The 24,282-nt window shown below is 31.6% G+C and overlaps 4 protein-coding genes across 8 annotated transcripts in view; 2 read left to right on the top strand and 2 right to left on the bottom strand.

Moving 5' to 3' along the window:
- The window catches only part of Mms19 (MMS19 nucleotide excision repair protein), a 30,917-nt gene extending 26,225 nt beyond the window's left edge, over window positions 1–4,692 (bottom strand). For 4 of the 5 annotated variants that reach the window (XM_014431730.3, XM_014431731.3, XM_014431733.2 and 1 more), the window contains exons 1-2: window positions 4,530–4,692; window positions 4,188–4,426 (exon numbers count right to left, since the gene is read on the bottom strand). In XM_014431730.3, coding sequence (XP_014287216.1) covers window positions 4,188–4,426; window positions 4,530–4,605 — 315 coding nt within the window. In that variant the 5' untranslated portion in view covers window positions 4,606–4,692. The remainder of the gene's footprint in view (window positions 1–4,187; window positions 4,427–4,529) is intronic. The other variant, XM_067044650.1, reaches the window with a different exon arrangement.
- A 3,226-nt stretch (window positions 4,693–7,918) lies between these two features.
- Window positions 7,919–9,039, top strand: LOC112210517 (E3 ubiquitin-protein ligase RNF180). The gene is made up of 3 exons (XM_024360117.2): window positions 7,919–8,308; window positions 8,403–8,579; window positions 8,658–9,039. The coding sequence occupies exons 1-2, from the start codon at window positions 8,105–8,107 to the stop codon at window positions 8,559–8,561; spliced, it is 363 nt and encodes a 120-aa protein (XP_024215885.1). The 5' UTR covers window positions 7,919–8,104; the 3' UTR covers window positions 8,562–8,579; window positions 8,658–9,039.
- Window positions 9,040–9,314: 275 nt separating this feature from the next.
- Window positions 9,315–13,783, bottom strand: TfIIA-S (Transcription-factor-IIA-S). Its single transcript, XM_014431728.2, has 3 exons — window positions 13,617–13,783; window positions 10,752–10,856; window positions 9,315–9,771 (listed from the first exon to the last, which is right to left on the bottom strand). The coding sequence occupies exons 1-3, from the start codon at window positions 13,686–13,688 to the stop codon at window positions 9,628–9,630; spliced, it is 321 nt and encodes a 106-aa protein (XP_014287214.1). The 5' UTR covers window positions 13,689–13,783; the 3' UTR covers window positions 9,315–9,627.
- Window positions 13,784–13,854: 71 nt separating this feature from the next.
- Window positions 13,855–20,475, top strand: prel (preli-like). Its single transcript, XM_014431727.2, has 3 exons — window positions 13,855–14,229; window positions 15,806–16,019; window positions 20,117–20,475. Exons 1-3 carry the CDS (start codon window positions 14,138–14,140, stop codon window positions 20,444–20,446), a joined length of 636 nt encoding a protein of 211 aa, XP_014287213.1. The 5' UTR covers window positions 13,855–14,137; the 3' UTR covers window positions 20,447–20,475.
- The last annotated feature ends 3,807 nt before the right edge of the window (window positions 20,476–24,282 follow it).

Raw genomic sequence — 24,282 nt, 5'->3', positions numbered from 1 at the left:
CAAGTTTTTAAATTTATTCCTTTTTTTCTTTCCCTTCCATTTAACAATTTTTATTTCATTTGATCGAAAAATTCCTCTATATAACAAATATTAAAATATTAAAAATAATAAAATATAAAACCATGAAAGTAATAAAGATAATTTCAAGAAAGAATTAAAAAACACACCATCCAGTTAGAAATTCAGATTAAGCTGTAGTAAATGGACTATTATAGTACTGATCAACACTCTTATTCCTTCAATAGTCTAAAATAGAGCTGGAGAAGAGAATCATTTAGCAAGACTTTTTCTGACCTAATCAAGACTAAATTATAAGCTAAAAGAATCTATTTGCCTTAAAAACAAGGAAACATCTTATTTGACAAGTAATGCAAAAAGAACACTCAAGCTAAACATATGCAATAATCAAGTGCAAACAAATAGAGAACTATGTAGCTGTTAGTTAGTGCTTAATAGGAAACAATAGAACTTGAACTATAAGACTGAAGTGCAATAAAGAATTACTGTGATAAAGAACGTTATCCCTAACTTCTTAGATTTAAGAACTTATCGTTTTCAATGGATGATTATCAGACAATTAAATCATGTATTCTGTGCATGTATAAAACTGTATTTCCTTAATTATGAAGGAAAGGTTTTCAAGCCAACTAAATCCTTTGAGAGACAAGAGTCTAAAAGCTTGATACTATTTGAATCACGAAATTGCTACCTCTATATAAGAATGAAAACATAAGTATGCTACTGCAGAAAAAAAAATGCACCACTCTTACAAGAAATCTTAAATAAAAGGGAAACACAAGTATTCAAATCAGATTTCTAGGAGAAATTAAAATTCACAACAGATATGTAACAACTACTGGTTAGATGAAAAACGCTTCTGGAAACAAAATGAAAGATTCTCAAGGACTAAAGAAGTGGCAACCTACTGTTGATGGTGAATTGCAAAACATTATTAAGTACATGCAAGAAGAGTGTTGTACGTAGACTGGGTTGATAGCCCTACGACCAGAAAATTAAATATATCAAGAAACCTAATACAGCCTCGGAATCAAATAGTTAACAAAGGAAACAACCTGGCAACCCCAGGCTCAAATTTAATCTAGGATATTGGAATGTCCTGTCTCCCTACAGACCCGGAGCACTAAAATTGCTCTTAGCACACATTGAAAAATACGATATAGACATAACTGCTATTCAGGAAATCCAGTGGATTGGTCAGGGCGTTATTGAGAGAAAACATCACACTATTTACTACAGCTGCAGCGAAAGATCCCACGAATATGGTACAGGATTCATTATCAAGGGAAGAAACCGACAACAGGTAATAGGGTTTAGAGCTGTAAGTCCTAAAATATGCTTAATTAGGATTTAAGGAAAATTTTACAATTATTCCATTCTAAGAGTACATGCCCCCACAGAAGCCTCGGAAGATGGAGAAAAAGAAGCCTTCTACGAACTATTGAAGAGAACTGTTGATGCCTGCCCACAATATGATATGAAGATTGTAACCTTTGTAGATTCTCTTCCCCCATAACAGAATCCACAATGGAACATGGAAAACACCTGACAGGTCTACATTAAATCAGATCGATCATATACTCATTGGCAGTAGGCATATTTCCAATCTCTGCTATGTGAGGGTATTCAGAGAAGCAAATGTGGACTGCGATCATTTTCGAAGTATCGCACATGTCCATGCGTGAATAGCGCTTGGGAAAACAAGTGCACCAGCACAGAAGCCTAAGCGATACATCAAGAAGCTTAAGGATCCAATAGTTCTCAAATCGATATGAATCAGAGCTAGATAGGAATATTCAAGAAGTTGATGCGGTGAAGACTCCACTCAGAGGCTATATCAGACACAGCTACTAAAGTGCTTAGACCACCAAAGAAGGACTCGAGATTCCCATGGTTTGACGAGGAATGTAAGAAGGCAACAAGCACGAAGAATGAAGCATACCAAACAGCGAGAGACGAGGAGGAATGTTGAAGTATACAGGCAAAAGCGGCAAAAGGAAAAACATCTCCACCAGTATAAGATAAGACAGTGGGAGAAAAAGGAATTGGAAAGGACTGAACTCCTTAGGGACATAAACAGAATAGAGAGTTCTTCAGAGCAGTCAATAGGAATAGAAAACCTTTTGAAACAAAATCCACTAACTGCCTGAATGAGGACGGAAGGCTGCTTACGGACATGGTGGATATACTCACAGAGTGGAAAAGATATTTCTCCTAACTTCTCAACAAAGATCTCATGGAGGATGATGAGGAGAATCTCCATGAAGATAACCCTAGTGATCAATGTATGGAACCACCTGATGAAGAAGAGACTTTGGATTCAATAGCCAGTGTTAAAAACATAAGGCATTGGGCGCTTACGAATAGCCGGCAAAACTACTTAAATCTGGAGGAAGTGAGCTAGTGTAAATTCTTCAGAACATTGTCATTCAGATTTGGACAGGTAAAGTAATGCACAAGCTTGGAATAAGTCCATAATCTGTCCAATCCATAAAAATGTTAATCGGATGGTCTGTGACAATTATAGAGGTATCTCCTTACTCTCTTGGTTTTCAGTAAGGACGATCAACAACTGACCAAATATACAGCATACGCATCATGCTTGGGAAAGAATGTGAATATGGGATTAAAACGCACCACCTATTTGTTGACCTCAAAGCAGCATATGTCAGCATTCATAGGGAACAGTTGTACAAGGCAATGAGAGAATTCAACATCACTGAGAAATTCAATAGAATGGTAAAACTAACCACGAGGGAGGTGAGATGCATGGTAGCAGATTGGGAGAGCAAGATCTGATGAATTTGTCTAGGAAGAGGACAAAGGCAGAGGGATGTATTGGCCTGCCTCCTCTCTTCAGCTCAGGAAAAGGCCATTATAGAATCTAGAATTCAAGTGAGTGGAACCATATTCAGCAGAACAATACAGCTTCTTACTTACACTGATGACATTAACATTGTTGGATGCTCTTTCCAAGCTGTCTCTGATGGATTTATGAAATTAGCGAAAATAATTAGCGAGAAAAATCGGGCTTAAAGTGAATGCAGTAAAGACTAAATACATGGTCAAAGAAGAAATCCACAGGCCCGGTGAAGAAATTAGGATCAGAGAATATACTTTTAGAAAAGTCCACGAGTTTGTGTATCTTGGATCGCTCATAACCCAAGACAATGTTGTGGACTCCAAAATTAAACAAAGAGTTCTATGTGCCAACCGCAATTATTATAGTTTCAGTCCCTATTTTATTAGCCGTGCCTCGTCTAAGGACACCACGGTTTATTTGCATAAAACAATTATTCAACCAATTCTTCTGTATGGCTCAGAAACACGGACTATCTCCCAGGCTGGTGGGCAAAACTTAATGGTCTTGGAGAGGAAAATTCTCCGCAAAATATTTGGAGCTGTCAAGGTTGACCAGATATGGAGACATCGAACAAACCAGGAGCTCAAAGATTTATTTAAGGAACCAGATGTCCAGTTTGTAAGGCTCGGTAGATTGAGGTGGGCCAGGCATGTTGCTCGGTTGGCTGAGAATGATCTGCCAAGGAAAATAATGACGGAGGTACTTCATGGAACAAGACACAGAGGAAGACCTCCCCTTTGATGGAGGGATGGTCTGTATAAATACAAATTTAGGAATCCAATTAAAATGAAAGAAATCAAATTGAGGAAAAAATTAAAAAGTCAAAACATCAAAGACGACTAATAAAATACAAAAACAAAAACTAATAAATCAAAATCAACATTTAGAAAAACAAAAATTCCATATATTCCAAGTGCTTTAATGATGTATGAGAACTAGCGATGCTAATGATAACATGTTACAGTTTCTGATAATAATTGTTACTAAAATTTTGACATTATCAATGATCTCTACCCACTCATTAAGATAATATATTAGCATTATTGTTAATAGCTCATTAGATACTAAAAATGAATTACTCCTCAAGGGCAACCAAAGCACTGAGTACAAATGAGATCAAACCCACAAACATGATTGTCAACATGTTATTTATAGGATTCCACCAACATTGAAGTCCTATAATCTAGTGCCCACCTACCGTGTTGGAGTAGAACTTCACAACTTTCACCAATACATGAAATGCATTTATAGAATTATACACATTAGATGATCTAATTCAAAAAGTAAAATGAGACCAACTACTTACAAGTGCAGCTAACCCTTCCAAAGCATGAGGAACAATAGTAAAATGATCTTTTAATCGATCACAAAAAAATGTAACCATAAATAAACATTCTTTTTCTGGGAGCAATCTGTTCGAAATCAACTTAAGTACACCAGCAAGGAGTGATGTTCCCTGCTTCCTCTGGATTTTATCAATATTTGTTAACCATGGCCCCAAAATCTGTACCAATTTAAGAATGGTCAGATCACTTGATTCAATCTCTAAAAATTAAAAAAGAGTGATATCAGGGCAATAAACTGTAAAATTAAAATAAACCATTTAATAAGGTTATAGAATATATTCTCATAGTAATTAACATCCTACCAGCCACTGCAACAGGAATTAACTCAGTTAAATCTTCACTTCTTCGAAAAACTTCAAGTAAATCCATAGCGGGCATAATGACTTAAAAAATTAGCAAAAACATACTCAAAACCGACAATAACCTTCCAGTGGCACTTCAAAGGTTATCAGTCGTTTTCAGTCTTGATAACTAACAAAGAATAAAGAGGTAGGAATAACATAGATGTTTTAAAATATAAGTTTACATACCGCAAATATCTAATTGCTCAAAATGTAGTATGAAATATTTTTTTTATTCTGTTATTCAGAAACATCAGGCCAACACAGTACAAAATAATTTTTTTATGGCCTGTTTTTAGCGAAAAAACTGTAACCTATAATTATTTAGGAAGATAGTATGGGTGGATGACAATAAAGGTACAAAATAGTAGAAAAACTACTTAATATTGGCCAACGTTTTGTAGGGCATCGTTAGGGCTGGATGAAAACAAGATACATTGTAAAAAGTGACCGAACTTTAAAATAAATATACAAAGAAAGTAAGAAAATAAAAAAATAATAATATGCTTAAGTCAATTAACCTTGTGTTCCCGGAAGAAAGAAGAATTTCGGCCAAGTAAGAGGGTCAGTATACCTCACCATTTAAATTGCACAGATATATTGCTAATGTGCTTGAATAATGGAACCTCTGACAAAAATATATTTAATTTTCTATTTGATGTATTCTATAAATAGTACCGTGGACTGTCAATTTTTTATAATCCCACTAGCTTTGGAACAGTTTATATACCAGCTACAGATTCTTATGATTGATAGTTATTCCCGATATACAGAAGTAAAAGAACTATGCAATCTTGGAATGAATACCATCATTAGGTGTCCGTCATAATGACTCGTCATGAAATTCCTGAAATCATTATGGCAGACTGTGGTGCTCAAACCCTTCCAGGATCACAACAAATTTGACATATATTCAAAGATCTATGGACTCAGACTTCAAACCAGAAGTCCTAAACATTCATAAGCGGAAGCATGAACATTTTTGCATGCCGGAGTTCCATCTTGGAAAATGGATACTCTCCAGCCCAACTCTCAATAGGCAGCCAATTAAGAGGTACTGTTCCTACAATATCTGAAAATCTGAACTCCAAATTACCCCAGCATTCAGAAGTACAACGCCGACAAAGCGTAGAACAGAGTCACGAGGCTCTTGGCACTCGAAATCTTTAACCTTTTGAGTTGGAAGAAAATGTGCGGATCCAGGATGTAAAGAAACAGTTTGTCAATTCCAAACGCCACACCAATTTGATTTTATATATATGAAAATAGTATCAATATTGTATCAATAATGTGTAATATTACAGATAAAATATTTTGGAAGATTATTGATTGACCGTGTGTATAGATGAATGGAATATGGTCCGGGTGCGGTAAAAAAAAACTCAAATAGTAGATTATTATACTATTTTATTAGATAATTAGTAGATAATTATACTATTTTAAAATAGTATAATTATCTACTATTTGAGTTTTTTTTTACCGCACCCGGACCATATTCCATTCAGATAAAATATTTTCTTTGATATCCACAAGGAAAAAGAAGACACCCGCACCACTCGAATGAAAACAGGACACCACGGCTGGTTCTAAAAAAAACCTCAATTGTAGTGATTCTGCAGAATTTCATCATGAAGGGTGTCTTATCAGTAATTTTTTGTTTCAGCTGTGTTCTTCCCATCTCTATTTATAATCTTCAATAAATAAACATCATTTAAAACATTCGATAAAATTTAATTGTTTTTTTATCAAAGCCCTTAATTATCATTACCACTTGTAACGAAATTATTTTTTTAGTTAAATTTTCTCCCCTTTGAACTTGGGATGTTCTTTAAGCGGGAAATGGTGCTTTCAGAAATGAATCCATAATTATTTTAAACGCAGCTAGAAAATCAATAATTTATTCAAGTTTGTTACTGGAAAATTTCTCATTACCGCACATCTATTGATATTTTATATTTGTGAACCTCCATAAGGGCAAAACCATTTTTTTACTGCCTACCAACCGTAACTATTCATCTTTCAACGCAACAGGGTAATTTAGAGACGAATATATTTGTAATTCTCATTACCACACAGCAATCGTTCTTTTGAAATATTAGATTTTTTTTTTTTTATCTCGTATAGGCCATTTAAAGTATATTTGATTTTTAATATCTATTTGTCGAACGAGGGTAAGCAGGCGCTTAAACTTCAAACTCTAATTTTCGCGCATTAATAATTTTCATTTCCACCTCCATATCACTGTTAATCACTTAGCTGCCAAATTAACATGGAATGCTGAGTGTTCCCGAAAACAGACATAAGTCGACCGATATTTATTGAGACCTTACGTATCAGAAATAGGGCATAGATTGAATTGTTCTATCAATATTTATTAATAGAGAGTTCTTAGAAAACATAAATATCTTAAAATAATATCCAGTTTCTCAAAGAAAAATATTAATACTATGATCCACTCTTTCTTTGTAAAAAAAACGATTCTCAGATTCAAACTTTCAGTAATAAAATTTTTATTTTTGGCAGCTTCCAGTGGGTTTTAAGCCTTCTTACCATGTGAAAGTACGAGTAGCAAGGCTTCAACTGTTGGGATAGCTTAAGCTTTGTCATATCACTTATTCGGATTGTTTCTTTCAAATCTTTTGCGTAAAATGGAACTTCCGACTAATGAATATACTGTTGATAATGGTAATTTGTGTTTCCTTTCTGGCACAATAAATCCATAACCAGTTATTAGAAAGTTTTAATAGAAAAAACGTAACGGAGAGTCTTATTTTAAAAACAATTGCTTTGATACGATAAAAAAAAAAACCGTGCCCGTGTAGGCCTCATATGCCGAGGCGACATATTTCCGTGACAACGTATACTCTATAATCCTCTTACCCCCACCACCTCACTCTTACCCATCCCCACCACTACCTTCTCCGTTACGGGACACTTTTGCCTGCATGACTCTCAGCATCTATAATCCTCTTACCCCCACTACTACACTACTAATTACCTCCCCCACAATCTACTTCCGTTACGGGACACTTTTTCTAACATGGCATCCCGCAAAATGATTTATAAGACGTTGTCACGTCAAAAAAACTTTAAATGAATGGTCCGATATGAAATATTGCTACTTAACAAGTAGTTGTTAATTCAATCAAAAAACTAAGAAAATATTATAATATTCCATAAAATTAAAATCTTCATTATTTTATTTTAATATATCTACATTTATGAGTTTTCCACTAAAAAAAGAAAGTATCAAAAGATTGTTTCTCCCATACGGCATCAGGGCTGGCACTCTGAATATGGAATTCAAACAACATACTTTATACCTCATCGTTCATTTGTGCCAACAAAAAAATGGAAGGTTATTCTAGGTTATTGGTGTTTGTTCACGAAGAGGTTATGAAAAATTTGAAACTGAAATTAGGATTAAGCTTTCTCAGAGCTAGTTGATCCTACCTTAAACAGTAACAATTACTGTTATTAATTAATACTCCGAGCAAGAATAAAAAAAAATCGTTTATTAACCAACAGAATTGATCATGAGTCAAATAGTGTTAAAATGCAGACAGTGTAGACAACAATTACTTGACAGTTCAATATCTCCTATTTTATCTGGTCACAATCTAGTTTTGAATGCAGGTTCAATAACATATCCTAACCTTAGTGACTGTGAGGATGTGATTAGTTCATTATATATAGAAGAAACTGCTTTCCCTGAATGGATCCTTTCAAGTGTTGATGAGGTATGGTTTTCACATTCAGTAATCCATGAAATGTACTTTCAATTTTTTATTTTGTTTATTATAAAATCGTTGAAAAAAAAAATTATTATTACAGGCAGGATGGAAGAAAGGCAAAGTCAAATGCCCGAAATGTTCATCAAGAGTGGGTTCTTTTGATTTTGTCTCAGGAAGAAAATGTAAATGCAATGAAAATGTTTTGCCCCCACTACATTTAATAAAAAGCAAAGTTGACTTCCAGATTATTGAAACATAAAAATAAACCAATGACCATGTATATATATATTTTTTTTTTTGCAATATATCTATATAAAATTGTGAGACACTATTGAATCACAGGTAATTGTTTCAGCTCCCTCAAAATGGCTGAAGTCCATTTTTTTGAGATGAGAGTGTACTAATGTTCGGACTATGGACAACTTAGGGTAGGTTACGAAATTAACCACCCTTCAAGCGGGAAAATTTCTGTCCCTGCAAATTTACTCCTTTCTCCCTAACTTAATAAAGGTTAGCTGATGATACACCACAATTTTCGGCAGCAGTTGCTATTACTTCTTCTGACTTATAAATATTTTATAATATATACGTTTACTTACTTCTTCTAATATTTCTAAATATTTATTATACGTTAGAAGAACTAAATTATAATACTTAGACTCTTGTAATAAGGTTCTCTTGAGCTGTAAATTAATAACAATAACCAAAACTTTTTATTACAAAATTGTGATACTTTTTTTTTATCTTTTTATTTATAGCTGCACCCGTCAAATAAAAAATTGACAGTCAGTGGACTGCCTGACTGTTATATTAATTAAACAAGTAACATATTAGTGCACCCTAACAATCTTCTCATATATATTATACAGGGTCAACAATCTTTTCATAATTTTATATTTGTTAAAGAGGGAAAATATAAAGGGAATATGTATTGGGCTTCAAGGATAAAATTGCATTTAGATATATGGATAAATAACGGGGAAAAAATAATGAAAATGTAGAAACAAAAAAGTATTATTACTATCCTTTATTTTAAATTTACTATACCATGCTTATTTATTATCAAAATCAAACAATTTTTTATTACTGTATAGTCACATAAAATTTCAGATACATAATAATCTGAATAGCAAACACTATCAGTTGTTTCTCATACAGTTCATTTACAACAAAAACCTTTAATTCATTGAAAATCACCAGGATTGTAAAAGTCAAAATAAATTCAATGTAGTAGAAATACTTCAAATGTTATTCTTGCAAAAATAAATCTTATTTATAGTTTTATAAAAAAAAAAAAAAAATTATGACTAACAATCATCATAGATTTATGATTGCATACTCTTTCCATCACAAGCAACTATTTTTACTTTATCCACTTTTGCAACCTCTTGTACTTCTCGAAATTCGACATCATTTAACATGAAGGTCCACACATTATCACAGAATCGGTAAGTATTCAATTTTCCAGCCTAAAATCAAGAGAAAATTATATCATTAAGTAATAATTAAAAATAGTACAATTACAATTATTAATGAATTATTAGGAAATGAAATATCAGAAAATCATATGGGAGGAGAGAAAGATGGTGGAGTTGGTAAAACCAAAGAATTTAGGTAGAGCTATTGAGACATAAGAGCTATGGCAAAAAAGTTGATGGACTGAAAAAGAGTTGATAGTACTATAATTCTTCCATTAAATAGTAGAAAGAAAGTAATAATTCATCTAATATAAATTCAGATAATACAAATAAAGGAGTTAACATTACTGTTAATATTTAATATCACTATCATTTTAGAGAGCATAATTTTTTTTTTAATTATTACTAAGCTAAGAGTACTAACTTTGTGATGATAATTACTTTTTAATGAAGTATTCCTATATAAAGCAGCATGATCCAGCATACATTTTATTATAAACGAATAAATAAAAATAGATTTTAATAATATTTCATAAAAACTAACTCAGCAAGGATATCAAAATAAAATAATAGTAACCAGTATTCCCAATATTGACACTATTATATTATATAATATTGACACTAATGTTTTTTCCTGCTAAAAAAATTGTAATAATGGTGTATCAATGCATCTTGTGTATTGTTGAGTACAATAAAAGCATCTTAATAGAATCGGTGGTGAAGTTAAATAATGTGAAGTAGTGAATGTAATGGGAATTTTTCCGTGCCTTAAACAGCGTGGTCTGTAGGCGAACCACAGGTGAATTACTCTCCTGACAGATAATAAATTAATTTTACCATTAATATAAATGACATGATCTGAAATATAATTGATTTCTTAAATTAAATACATTGATACAATTTTATATAGGATTTACAATATTTTGAGTGATTAAAGGGATATTTAGTACGAAGTATGGCATGGAAGCCGAAGTGTTGTTGAAATATAAGTATTGTTTACTTTGTTACAGCCTATAATTATTAAAAGATACCTTAAAAGTGAGCCTAGACTTTACTCTTGTTGCCAGTGCATTGTTAATACATTTATCAAACTGCAAAAGAACCTTCATGGCAAGCTGTTGAGTGATCTGCCCATACTAAAATAGAAACAAAAACATTAAATAAATGAATATAAGTATGAATACATAAAATAAACAAAAACAGGAAGGTTAAAACAATATAAATGCACACCAAGAGAAACATTACACTGTAAAATATAAAAGAAAGGTAGTATACATTAAAAAACAACTAATTCATGCAGTATATTTATGAACTTTATATAGAAAAATTAGAGAGCAAACTTTTTCTTTTTCAAGAAGAAAGTGACATAGATAGTGGCTATAACCATATTTCCAAGTTTCTTAAAGACTTCAAGGAAAAAATTAACAAGTTGATACATCACAATAAAAATAAAATGAAGTGGTTTTAAGGGTGAGGAATATCAAACCCAAAACATTAACCATATAAGAAATATAAAGAAATAAAACCAAATCAGTAAATACTATTATGGGGACAAAGAACCTTATTAACCCTCTGCACGGAATACCGGTCTGTGGGACTGGCATAGTATCAAAATTTTGTTCTAGAGCAAGAAGCATACTTGTTTCTATGCTCATCACCTATGACAGTCTCAGTTAACTCCTGACTCTAGTAGTGGTTGCGTCAGTCCTCGTGCCACTATTCCCGCTTTTCCGAAGTCTACTGGGTCTCTTGGACCGGTATTCCTTCTAAGGTAAGTTAATTCCCGGTCTGGTAGATTATAGCATTATTTTTAATTTATTTCTTTAACTAGTCCTTATAATGTCTTCAGAGGTCATAGTTATGAGTGGTGCACCGAAGAACGTTTCTTCTCGTACCAGAAGAATTATAGACATGGCATTAGCTGCTGATTCTGAAGAAGAATCGGATGTTGAACTGGACTCTTGAAGATTCATATGTTCCTAGTGAAGATAAAGAAGAAAGGTCAGAACATTCCTATCACAGCGAACTCTTGTGTGATGAGGAAAGGAACAAACCTACAATTTCACCAACAGGTAATCGTAAAACCAGAGGATGGCCACTGGCAATTTTCTATTACTTGATTTCTTTGAGTTGCAGTAATGCTTACGTCTTATATAACAAATATTCTGCATCAAGAAATATAAGAAGATTCGAATTTATATCGGAACTTGGATTGTCACCACCAAAAAAACCATCTTTGCCTGGTTGGATGCTGGAGTGGTCCAGAAGATAGATCCAGGAACGTCACAGAAACCAGTCTGGACCGATCGTCCATACCAAAAGGAAAGGAAAACGAATTACAAATGTTTTATTTAATAATAGGTAATCTTTTAAATTTTCCTCAATTTTACTTTATATTATTTGAATTTTTTATGATATAAGCTAGTTACCAATTTTCATCTGTATTGTATAAAACAATAATATTTTCGTCAAAGAAATGCTTTAATAAAATATATGGCGCATAAAATCTTCCTTTAGTCAAATATTTTCATTAAAACTGATTTTAAAGCTTTTAAATAGAAAAAATTGCTCTCCCGGTCTGAGAGGCCCGTGTTCCTTTTAACTGATATGTAGGAGATGTTCCATGCAGGGGGTTAATTTCAATATTATAAGTTATATTTCCAACAATGTTGATATCACAGACATAATTATTTAGTTTTTGATATTTATAGTTATTAAATCTAGCACCGTGTTCAATAGAAGTTTTTTCATAAACAATTAACTATGAATACTTAATCAATGGAAAAAATTGTCAGGTTAAATTATTAATTAATATCTTGGCTTTCTAAGACATCTTACACGTACTTCTAAATACTAACACTAAGAAAATAAATAGTAGTTCTAACCTCCACCAAGAAAGAACAGTACTTGGTAAAGACATAACCACATGAGTGATAGATCCATTTGGAAGTCATTAGGTTATTTATTGTCAAAATAATTTATTATGTGAATATAAGGAATAGCAATTGTTTGCCCCTACAAATGCCTCACAGAAAGAGTACAGTGATAAGAAGGAAAATTGTAATAAGTACTATTATAAACTAATGAAACTTGAGATAAAAATTACAATCAAATTATAAGTTATAAAATAAAAATAATCAATATTTATAACATCAACATATCAGATTACATAGCATACTAATATGTTATTTTTTTACAAAATTAAAAAAAAAAAATAATTACAATTCATAACTCCTACATGGTGCCTAGGAGTGTATTCACTAATAAACAATGTTCTATTGTTGGGAGCTGCAACCTACACCAAAATTATAACTGCTTTATTTAGACTTTCACTCGCTTAAGAAATACAGAAACGCTCTTTTATTTCAGGTTGTGGCCAATATAATCATCAATACAAATTACTTCATGGTATAAAGTTATTACCAACAATAATAGTTGACTAAGTTCTCATTGTATATAAGTAAATAAAGACCCACCGCAGCCATGTTGGAGTAAAACTAGTAAACTAGTACCAAAAAATGTACCATATGCAACATGAAATCACTCACATACAATTTAATAGGTTTTACAAGAATAAACAGATCGTTAGCTGAATTTGCAAATACTCTCATATTTACTCAACATTTAATAATATTACTGGAAATTGAGATTGAACTACCTTTATTTATTGAATTTTAATATTTGATAATGTGTCAAGCAATAATCCAAGATCAATAAGCAATATTTTCGATTATTCCAAATGTTTTGATAGCAGAACTATAAAACATTTAGAATAAGGATTACATCTAACATGTACCATAAAAACAAAGTATTATTCATTGCAGGCCCCAAAACATCACGAAAAGAAAATTCTAAATTAATAAAAACAAATCTTGCAAGAACATAGTCTAACTTACTTGCAATAGTTCATCAAGACTTTCCTGAAGAGTATTACCCAAAGTGGTGTTTCTATATAATTGGTAAGTCATAGTTAACTCGTTAATCCAATATCAACTTTTGAATAATAGCACCGGTAGAACCTAAGGTATAACCAGAACGAAGTAACCACGCAGCTGGTGATCCAATGCCTGCATAATTTAAAACCTAGAAATTAAAACATATGATATCAATAAATATTGTGTAATTAATATTAGCCACGATTAAACAAATTTTTAAATTGATCATAGTATTAGTAGTATATTTTACAAGATGTTACTGTGAGTTCTGCGCAATGATTTATTTCAATTTTATTATTAAATTCAAAATGAAGAAATATATTGAATTATTTTTAAATTTGAAAGATACTGTTAATCTCTAACTAGCATTCATGAGGGTTAAATAGTTTGTTCAATAAATACCAAATAACCACACCAATGTGGAAACTTGAACCCTACTTTAGGGTAGGTTATGGTATGCTGAGGGGTAATAAGATGTGAAAATGGTGAAGTACTATGAAAGTAAAACTGTTTTCCATTTTACTTGGGACCAGGTCGCTCAAGGGTTTTGGAAGAAATATCCGAATCCTGAAAGGTATAATTATATTTTGCCAAAAGACAGTTTCATTTAGCATTATTAGATTTACTGTTACTGGTGTAATCAAAATTCAATATTTATTTTTTTCAGTTTAAGGCTAAGTAAATTTTGTATTATCTGAAAAATCTTTTTTATTTTGGTGCTTTTGATCTATTTTAACATTATTAAATATATTATGGTATAATAGTATTTTATTTTATATTTTTCTTGTTTTTCCAATGTGTCTGAACTGCTCTCATTTTAATGGTTACCAATATTATAGGGAAAAAATACTTTCTATGAGTAGTTATCTTGATTGTTCAATTTTTATTGCTTTTAAATTGTCTAAACTAGTCAACATCAAGTATATTTTATCATAATTTATTTTGTTTACTTTTATGATTAAATTTAATTGGGGTAAATTATGTTTTCAACTGGAATATTTGTAATTACTACATCAGGAACTTAACAACGGTTGATATTTGTAGTAACTGTAGATATTACTTTTTTTTTTTTACATTTATATATTTTTACCAGAATGATAGGATTAGAAGTTTTGAACTATATTTCAGTAGCTGTGGGTTATAACTTGACATCATGATTTGATTTGTATTTATTCCCTAATCTCAACAGTAAGATTTTTTATCACTTAAGCAAGTGGAAATTGACATCCTGTGATCTAATTAAAGTATAAATAATAATTGGGTAAGTGATAACCCAGAACAACATGAATAAATTCTAGGTATTGGTTCATAAGTACCAAATAAAATTCAAGATAAATATTTGATAACAGTTGTAAAGTGATACTAAACATGGTGGGTGGGATCAAGATTATTTATTATAGAAGAATTAATAAATAAGATTACCTTATTATATAAGGAATCTTTAAAGTAGCCGTGTTTGTTTCAAGAAAAATTGAGGTGGCTGATCCATAGGATGAATAATTTTTTTTTTCATGGATAATATATATTCAGGATACTAGTTTAAATTTTTGTTATATAACCCAAAGTTTTCAACCCAAACTCATGAGTCCTCCTAAGGGAAAGTGCATTTGTGGAGGTTCTCTAGAAACTGGTTTCTATTTATAGATCTGGATTCATTTATAGTATCCCTTGAATTATGGAGGTTTCGTGTACGTTACAAATTATAATATTTTATATAAATTAATATTAATAAGATTGGAGTAGAAATAAGAGTAAATCCATTCGTAGTTTTAGAACCTCTAAACAGATATTTTCAACTCTAATGGAAGTGTCATATTTTATTTGATAGATACAAATTTAGTGAAACCACCTTAATTTATCGGTTACTATAAATTAACATTATTTATAATTGGGGAGGTTAATGTATCCTAATCTTACATAAACCTCTTATAGAAGTGAGAGTGCACCTGTGAACATGGTTGTCCATTGTGTTACTTGCAGGATTGTGTCTATAATGAGGCCCTATGATCTTGCGCACACTTGCCATATTGGTTAATCAAATTTTTTTATAGTTTCACCAGAATTCTAAGCATGATCATATTGATTAAGTTTCTTGATCTAAACATTTATTTAAATCTAGCAATAATGTCTCATTGTCTGGTTTGTTTTAGTACACATGTTCTCTCAGAAGACACAATATTCAGAGAAATAAAGGATGATAAGCTCTTTTCTAAGCGCTTGTTGACTAAAACTAACAGAGTTCCAAAATGGGGTGAGCGATTTATTGGAAGCCCAGTTGTGAGAATTGTGGAAGAATCAGTTGTTGACCCTAAAGCTAAAACTCTTACAACTTACACAAGAAATCTTGGCTATACCAAAGTCATGGTAGTATTTTTTAGTGTTTATCTTTATAATTAGAATTGCTAAGAATTGGATTGTGTTTCATTGAGTTCTATGTGATCACATAAAGTTAATGTCAGTTTTGGTGAATTATTTTTAATGAACAGTATTAAGAAATAACTGTATTAGTGTTATTTTCAGTAAAAAGTTTGTATTTGACAAAGAAAAAAAAGTTTCTTTTTCTTCATTGTTTATTATTTACTGATAAGTTATTAATTTAAATAATAAACCATTGGATATCAACTTCAATGGATTCCAAGTTGTTCAGCTGTGAAACAAAATTTATTGCCTGTATTTCTAATGCTGGGATTTCCTCTTGGGGCACACCCAGCCTTTGGATATTATATACTTTAGTGCTATAGGTGATATGGCCTCAAGGTATAACTGTTAAGGAAACATTATGTCCTTACCACATAATATAATCTAGATACTTAATAGGTTGAGATGAAAATGAAAAATGAAATGAAAAAAATAACTTTATTCTGGGACATATGTCCCCTAAGAATAAATACATGGTTCATATAGTGAGATTTTTATCTGGCGAGCGTTTACAAATTTTCAGATAGTAGAATGAAATTACATTGGTATATTGGCTTTACTACTGTTTATAATGTTAATCAATACCTGCCTATTTATTTGATTACAAAGATGTGGAGGTTTGGTTATTCAATAAATGAAGGAATAGGTGTTGTTTAAAGGAGATAATGGATGAGGACTGGCGAATGGAGATGGGAAAAGAATTCCAGAGGGAGGTTGCACGTATGACGAAGGATTTGCTAAAGAAGGAGGTTCTATAGGAGGGCATATATAAATCATTCAGATGGGATCTGGTGTTTAATGAGTGGATGGATGAACGAAGAGTGAAGAGATCTAGGATATAGGTAGGTTTTTTGATGTTAAGAACTTGGAATAGAAAAACACCAAGGAGGTTTTGGATTGCCTTCAGGAGGTTGGATAGAGCCACTTCAACTCGGAATACCAGCGGGAGACTTGAGAGCGCCTAGGGAACCCAAAGATAATAGGTTCTGTTTTTTTTGTCCGCCTTTCCTGCTGTCTTTGTTTTAATTAAATAGCTGAAGGTTCTTTTCATAAAGTGGGTTTTATTTCTCCTCCTGAATCAGAATTTTTAGTTTTCAACTGACTTCGTGATGATTAAGTGATATGCTGCAATTATGTCTGGTAAATTGAATATTGAGCTGTATGATAAGTAAGGATTAAGTTCTTACATTACTGTTGTGAAAAATTATTTCTATTTAGTTACTCTTGATCTTAGCGCTGCAGCCCGATGTGAGTGTTGGGCTCCTCGCTAAGCTTTAAGGTGTTCCCATCCTGTCTTGCCACTCACAAGTTTCTTGTGAAGTTTTACCTGTACCTCTAGCTTAGTGGTAGTTTCCTAATTCTTTATAGAAACGTTTTTGTCAAGTTAATTGTGTTTTCTCAAAAAGCATTTTATTGTAAAAATTCTGGTTTCTTCACTCCATTTCCCTAATCTTAAGCTAAGGTCTGAGCTTGAAAGTGATGAATGGATGTGATTTATTTGATTAATCCATGATCTTAGTTTTGTTGTGCTGAATCTACTTTCTATCCTGCCCTTTAATCTTTTAAGGATAACCTTTATCTCCACCATTAGGCCTTATTCTGATGATAAGGTGAGCAAAGAGTGAAAGAATTGCAGAGTACTTTTGCCTCCACACTCAAATCTTTTTACTTTTTTTATTATTACTTTTAAACCAAACCTATTCCAATGTTGTATGAGGAGAAGATGGTTGGGGGTGCGGTCAAAATGAAACACAAATAAGTAGATGTAACTTATTTAATTGTGCTGTGCAGATAGAGAGGGGTAGAACGTGGGGTCCTGAGGAATGTCTACTTCCAGACCGAGCTTTAGGGCTATATCTTGAAGCCACTTTCCGTTCGTATTCATCATTCTACAACCCCATAGTGTGTACTTACTATTTAAATCGCCTAATAGAAGTGTAGCAGAACCAGCAAAGACGTTTTCGAAATCCCTTACTAATAGCCGAATCTTCGGTCTGTTGTATGCTGAAACGATGTTTAACGTTCGTCCCGACATAAGGGACGAGTTAACAGATACTGCTTCCAAGTTTTTACATTCAGGATGAAACATATGGCAATGCGTGATCCCCATTTTACGAGTATGGCCACTCCTCCCGATGCTCTCTTGCATTTCTTCCTATCATTTCTATAAACTCTGTAGCCGGGGAGTTATCAGATCATCGCTTTCTTTGATGTGCGTTTTAGTGATGCAAGCTACATCAATATCCATGTCAATTAGAAGGCGCATGACCGTTTGCAATTTGTTCTGTAGGCCATTTATATTCCAGTTGATGATTTCCATTTTACAACTTATAGCGCTGTCCCTCACATAGGCCTGTGGAATAGTCATTGACTTTATCGTCTCACTTATGTGGGTTCTATTATGTTTCTACCTGCACAGATTCTAAATACTATATTAAGAAGACGGATAGTAACTCCTATACTTATTGTTAGGAAGAAGATCTAACTCGTCTTACGGTACTGTACTGGCTCTGAGAATAATTCAATACCATACTATATTTTACATTCGAATAATATTTAATTTTCCGTTAAGATTTGTCTAGTCTATATTAACATTTAAGCACAACCTATGGTGCTGTAGAATGACATCTACCGTTGAAAAAAAAAAAAACCTACACCTGTTCTATGTACATTTTAATATTTTTGTTTATCGCTCTATATCGGTTGAGTATTTGATGGTACCAGGATTTTCTTAACAAGTTAAAGGAGAGTGGGTGTCGATCATATAAGTATATATTTCTTCTTCGGTGGGTGCTTCCGGTTCAGGCTCGTTCATCGTCTTGATCTTGAGCCCTGTGCTGAACCCGGCTTTTTTTTCCTACACACAGGCACAATTAAATAAGTTACATCTACTTATTTGTGTTTCATTTTGACCACACCCCCAACCATCTTCTCCTCGTAGAAGTCATCCACGGTCAACTATCTCTCATAACTATTCAAATGTTTTACATTCTACCAATTGATGTGTTGATTCCAATCCAACCTTTCTTCATTCAATCTTCTCTAACATGTATTATTATCGATACTGCTCTTGTGGCAATAAAATTCAGCTTATTTCTCTGAGAAGTGAAGCCCTTTTTTTTTTTTTTTTTTTTTTTTTTTTTTCAGAAAAGTTTAGAATCAAGTAAGAACCTATTCTTTCATACTCATTAGTAAATTTGCTGGCGAGTAATCTTTATTTAGTTGAGTAAAGTGAACTCTATGCTGTATTGAGGAAGCCTAGAAGCCCTCTTAAAAAAAAAAATATGAAAATTAGATTGTTTACCTTCACCTTTATTGTCCATTCGCCAATTAAAACACCCAAACATCAGGAAAGTTAATTAATATAATAGTTATAATAATAAATCACAAAAATATTTGTTGCCAGACCCACCTGCAGTTCATTCCAAGACTCGCGGACCACTGGTCGAGAATCACTGGACTGTAGTACTGGAGTTAACTTTTTCAGTAACAAATCTTGACTGCCTCCTACCTATTGATAAGATTAAAATTTACCTTCTTAATCTCAAATTTACAGTGCAAAGTACATGATCTAGAACCGAACTACTGAAAGTCATAATAAATAATTAAATTGTACTTAAAAAGAATGTATTCTGAATATATTGCATTTAAGTCCAAATAGATAAGTAAAACCAAAATTATATGCAATCCTGAGCTAAAAAACAATCTTGCTGAAAAAAAGAAACCATACGCTTTCATATCTAAGCTGATCAGATAAAATCACAATTCTTCTCAAACACAGGTGCTTATTATCACCATCCTTACCTTGAGAAAAAACAGACCAGTGAAATAGAGAAATAGTATAGTTGTATCCTAATTATTATTGGCTAAAAATACTTCTAACAAGTATATTATCTTATGATGACCTGGATATTACAGCTAATGTAAAAATATTTTCTATTCTTAACTATTTTAGCAACTAAAAATTGTTTTAAATTTATATTTATATTTTTTTAAAGAAAGTTAATGTATTAATATTAATGTATGGTTTTATTAAATTTTAGAGCTTAGTTGAAAAAGTTGTTTATCGTCCATCTGAAGAAAATCCTGAATGGACTGTCGCTGAACGATCTGCCTGGGTTGATTCTAAGGTAATGGGTTTTGGACTTGCTATCCAAGCTTTTGGTATTGAAAGGTTCAAGAAAAACTGTACAAAAATGGTACAGGGCTTTAACTTTGTTCTTGCCTCTATGTTCCCTCAACCTGCACCTCTTACTGCTCAACACCAAATTCATCCACAACCCCAATCTAAGTTCAAAGATGCTGCGAAAAAAGCATCAGAACTTGCAAAAGCTAAAGCCAATAGCTTGTATGTTACCTGTGAGCCATCATAATTCTATAGTAAAGTTTTTTTTTAATGCTATTTGTAGCTATTTATTTTAGAATGATAGAAATAGATTTTTCAAATCAAAATTGACTGCTATATCTGTGTTCTGGTAGCACATACCATGCCCGCTCAGGCACCAAAATGTGGTTTTTGGTATCTCTCTTAAAGGTAAGAAATAATTGGCAAGGTATTATAATACTGGTGTTAACATCTGAGACTCCGATAGATTTTCAATGTATTAGTCTTAAAGAGTTATTTCTTATATCAGATAGTGAATTATTTTATCAAATTTATATAGTCAATTGTAATAGGTACATATAAAGTCCTACTAAGTTTAGTAAATTTGTATGGTGTTCAGAAAAAACTCAGTTGCTCAAATTTTTCAGAAAAGCAGCGTGGAGTTTTGAAATCTTATTATTATTAGTAACATGCTTAATTTTTAAAACTTTTCTTCTACTCAGTATGATAGTTTCCAATGAATTTCCTTTAGTAATATGCCTAAAACTAGGTTTTAAACCATTAAGCACCTCTCATGAAGAAATAGTATTTCTTAGAAGAAATAGTATTAGTTACTGAGTTTTTATCGAACACCAACTTTGAAGAGAAAATATGTAGTTCGTTTTTAATTGTTTATTTCACTGGTCCATAACTTAAAAAATACAGTTGAGGAGTTTTCTTTCAAAGTTTAATTTATCTACTTTTGAAAATTAAAGTGTTTTTGTTAGATTGAAATTCTACACTAAAAACTTATTAATTTTATTTTGAAATTTAAAGTTCATCCTGTCACATAGGTATTAGAAATCAATATTTTCAATAAAAATTTAACCTACCTACATGAGATCCTACCATAATAAATTTTACATAGCATTCCAAAGGGGATATATTGATTTTTGATAGAAAATTCCCGTTATCAATTACATCAGGTATTGATTGAAACAACTTATAATTTTGAAATACATTATTTTCTTAATGGTAAAAATAATTTTATTGATAAAAGGAACGTGGTTCTTAATATTTCACAGTCATTTTTTTAAGGTGATTGGTCAATTGTAAAGGTGGATGGAAAAACTAACAACTGTCTTAAATTAGTTTAAAACATCTTTACAAATTAATTAATTATGATTATAAAGATATCATTACAATATCTTTTTAGGTACAGATTTTTCTAATTAAAAAAAAATTTATATTGTATGAAATTCGAAATAAAATAGTTTTGGTACTATATTCTACAAATGATTCGAAGCAGTCTTAATTTCATTCCAGTTATTTATGTAGACATAGTTAAGGTGAAATCTATTAGAATCCAAAAATGAGAAAATTTATGTTAATAATTTATAATTACTAAATCTGTCAGAATATATAAATTGACTCCTACTCATTGATATCCTGTAAGTATTGTGATTGTAAATTTTTCATATTTAATTCTTATTTTTAATTGTAATAGTTTTGAGTTAGTATAGCACACTCCATATTTATGTTCATTTCATAACAATATTTTGGATGCTACACAATTTCAAAAAATTACTCTGAAATGGTATCATTCCTAAAATGGGTTTAAAACCTGCAAAATGACTGTTTTTTAGTAATAATTATTATTACTGATTGCATTTAGACTAATTGAGATTATCTGTTAAATTTTGTTGTAGATAATATTCTTTTTACACATTGAATATTAATAAAACGTTATTTAAATGTACACTCATTTCTTATCTTCTACGAATATATGATTTATGAGCTATCTATCTATTGAGACATTTATAAAAACTTTCTGAATATCAAGTTTAATTCTTTTTGTTATTATGTCTAGCACAAAATTAAATTAATGTTCCTATCTTGCCATCATTCCATCCATGGCTTTTATAGAAATGATTTATTGTTTTTTATTCCAGTGAAAAATAGTGATATTAGGAATAAGGATGTCCCCATTGAGAAATGTTATATAACTCCAAGGTTTATTGGTGTATGTTATTGTACAAATTTAATATACTTATCTCATTTAAGCATTTTTTTCATTTATGATCATTCTATCAATGTAAAATGAATTAAATAAAGAATATATATATAAATTGTAGCAATGTAACTTGTTAAAGTATTTAACAATCACTCTTTTTGTTAATTATTAAAAAAATATAAAAAAACAGTTTGTTTTTTATTTCCTATGTTATGTTAGCATGTTTTATGTTGAGAATATGTTAATTAGATATAATAATTTGCAAAAGAATCTAATCATAAAAGTAAATGGTAAAAATAAAAATTAAATGATACCATATTTTCCTCTGTGGAAATTATTGACTATTTATAGTAAAATTAAATAAACTCTTTCAAAACATTAATATCCCCTTCTTGTTTTCTGTAAAAGGATTTTATGTAATTTCTTCTAATCATATGAGAGAGCTAATAGATTTTAAATTGATTATATATTGAAAAATACTGTGTACCTGTGTGCGGACATACTCCCTGATCTGAGTTCAGTTCTGACTGATATTGATGATATTTTATACTGGGGTCAGATCCTCCTGGGACATATCTAACCTCTTTAAAGTGGGCATATTTAATTGATGAGGGCACCTGGGCCCTTTTCCATAATAAAGTACAAACTAATACAATTAGTCTTGTAGATTTATCTTAATTCAATTACACAGACTTGTACAATAGTAACTTGTACTTTAGTATTTTTTAATTCATGTAATATCACTAAGTCATACCTATAATGAAAAAAATAAGTATTATTACCACACTAGTTTCTATACTTGTACTATGAACTAATACTATTAGCTTTCATTATGAAACAGGGCCCTGGTGGTTAAGGGTGATCCTTACCAATTAATCCTGCAGGACTATTAGTCTAGAAAAGGTATTTATTCCCTAAGCATTGAACCACAGACCCTTCACTGCTTAAAGCTGTGAATTAATTATAGTTATAAATATAAATGAGTCATTGAATGCAAAAGTGGTGTTGGTCAAAATGGGAACTTGTCAATATTTTAACACTTAAGGGTATGCTCTACACAGTTGCTAAGAAATAACAGCTTACTTTCTCGGTTAAAACTAGTTAGTCTCAAGAATATCTTATTTAAATTTTTTTGAAGTTAAAGCACTCAAAATGAAATTAAATTATGAACAAGATGAAATAATGTACATTACAATTTTTTGAAATGTACAGCACTGACCTATTAACATACAATAATATTACAACATATTCAAAATCTTTGTATCATAAACTATTTTTTAAGGTACTTAATAAAATAAAAAACAATATAAAATTGTAAAATAGGATATTCCAACCCTTGGTTCATTTAATTATCTCTAATGAAAATGAAGTGTGTTGAAAACAAAATGACTTAAAACCACTTTTCCTTTCAACAGTTCATATGTATCATGGTCCATCTATCTTAAAAGTGGAAACATTGCCATCAAAAAGGTAATAGATTATATGGTTTCTCTTGGATTAATTATTGATGACAGAGAAAATGTGCCCAATTTTAGGAGTGGTGTTTATTCAACCTTAATAATTGGAGTTTTTTTGTTTCCTTTGGATCTATTAGACAGCAGTATGCTAGAAAAATGCCTTAAGGACTCAGCTATGTCTTAAGGGGCCTCTACAATCCAAGTGCAATGGCTGAAACCACTAGTACGTCCGCCATGCTTGCCTCTCTGAATAACACTGACATGTGGATGGGCCGCTCTTTGTTTGCCGACCATTTGTACGAGCCTCCGATCCATGGTGAGCGGCCACCATGTGGATCCACCTTTAAATATCTGGTATTGAAGGCTGGTATAATTGGGAAAATATCTGTACCAATAACATCTAGCTTTTGTCTTAATTACTTCTCTAAACTATAA

This window comes from Halyomorpha halys, unplaced genomic scaffold (genome assembly GCF_000696795.3).
Source record: "Halyomorpha halys isolate HHAL.00 unplaced genomic scaffold, Hhal_1.1 Scaffold999.1, whole genome shotgun sequence".
Taxonomy (NCBI): Eukaryota; Metazoa; Arthropoda; class Insecta; order Hemiptera; family Pentatomidae; genus Halyomorpha; species Halyomorpha halys.
Note: the sequence above shows the minus strand (reverse complement) of the source record. Positions and strands in the feature narration are given on the sequence as shown.

Excerpts from the sequence above, each read along its gene's own strand:
- LOC112210517 (XM_024360117.2), top strand. The coding sequence starts at position 8,105 with ATGAGTCAAATAGTGTTAAAATGCAGACAGTGTAGACAACAATTACTT. Across the intron at positions 8,309-8,402 it reads TCCTTTCAAGTGTTGATGAG|GCAGGATGGAAGAAAGGCAA; the intron begins GTATGGTTTTCA and ends TTATTATTACAG.
- TfIIA-S (XM_014431728.2), bottom strand. The coding sequence starts at position 13,688 with ATGACTTACCAATTATATAGAAACACCACTTTGGGTAATACTCTTCAG. Across the intron at positions 10,857-13,616 it reads GTCTTGATGAACTATTGCAA|TATGGGCAGATCACTCAACA; the intron begins GTAAGTTAGACT and ends TTTCTATTTTAG. Across the intron at positions 9,772-10,751 it reads AGTCTAGGCTCACTTTTAAG|GCTGGAAAATTGAATACTTA; the intron begins GTATCTTTTAAT and ends TCTTGATTTTAG.
- prel (XM_014431727.2), top strand. The coding sequence starts at position 14,138 with ATGGTGAAGTACTATGAAAGTAAAACTGTTTTCCATTTTACTTGGGAC. Across the intron at positions 14,230-15,805 it reads AAATATCCGAATCCTGAAAG|TACACATGTTCTCTCAGAAG; the intron begins GTATAATTATAT and ends GGTTTGTTTTAG. Across the intron at positions 16,020-20,116 it reads TTGGCTATACCAAAGTCATG|AGCTTAGTTGAAAAAGTTGT; the intron begins GTAGTATTTTTT and ends ATTAAATTTTAG.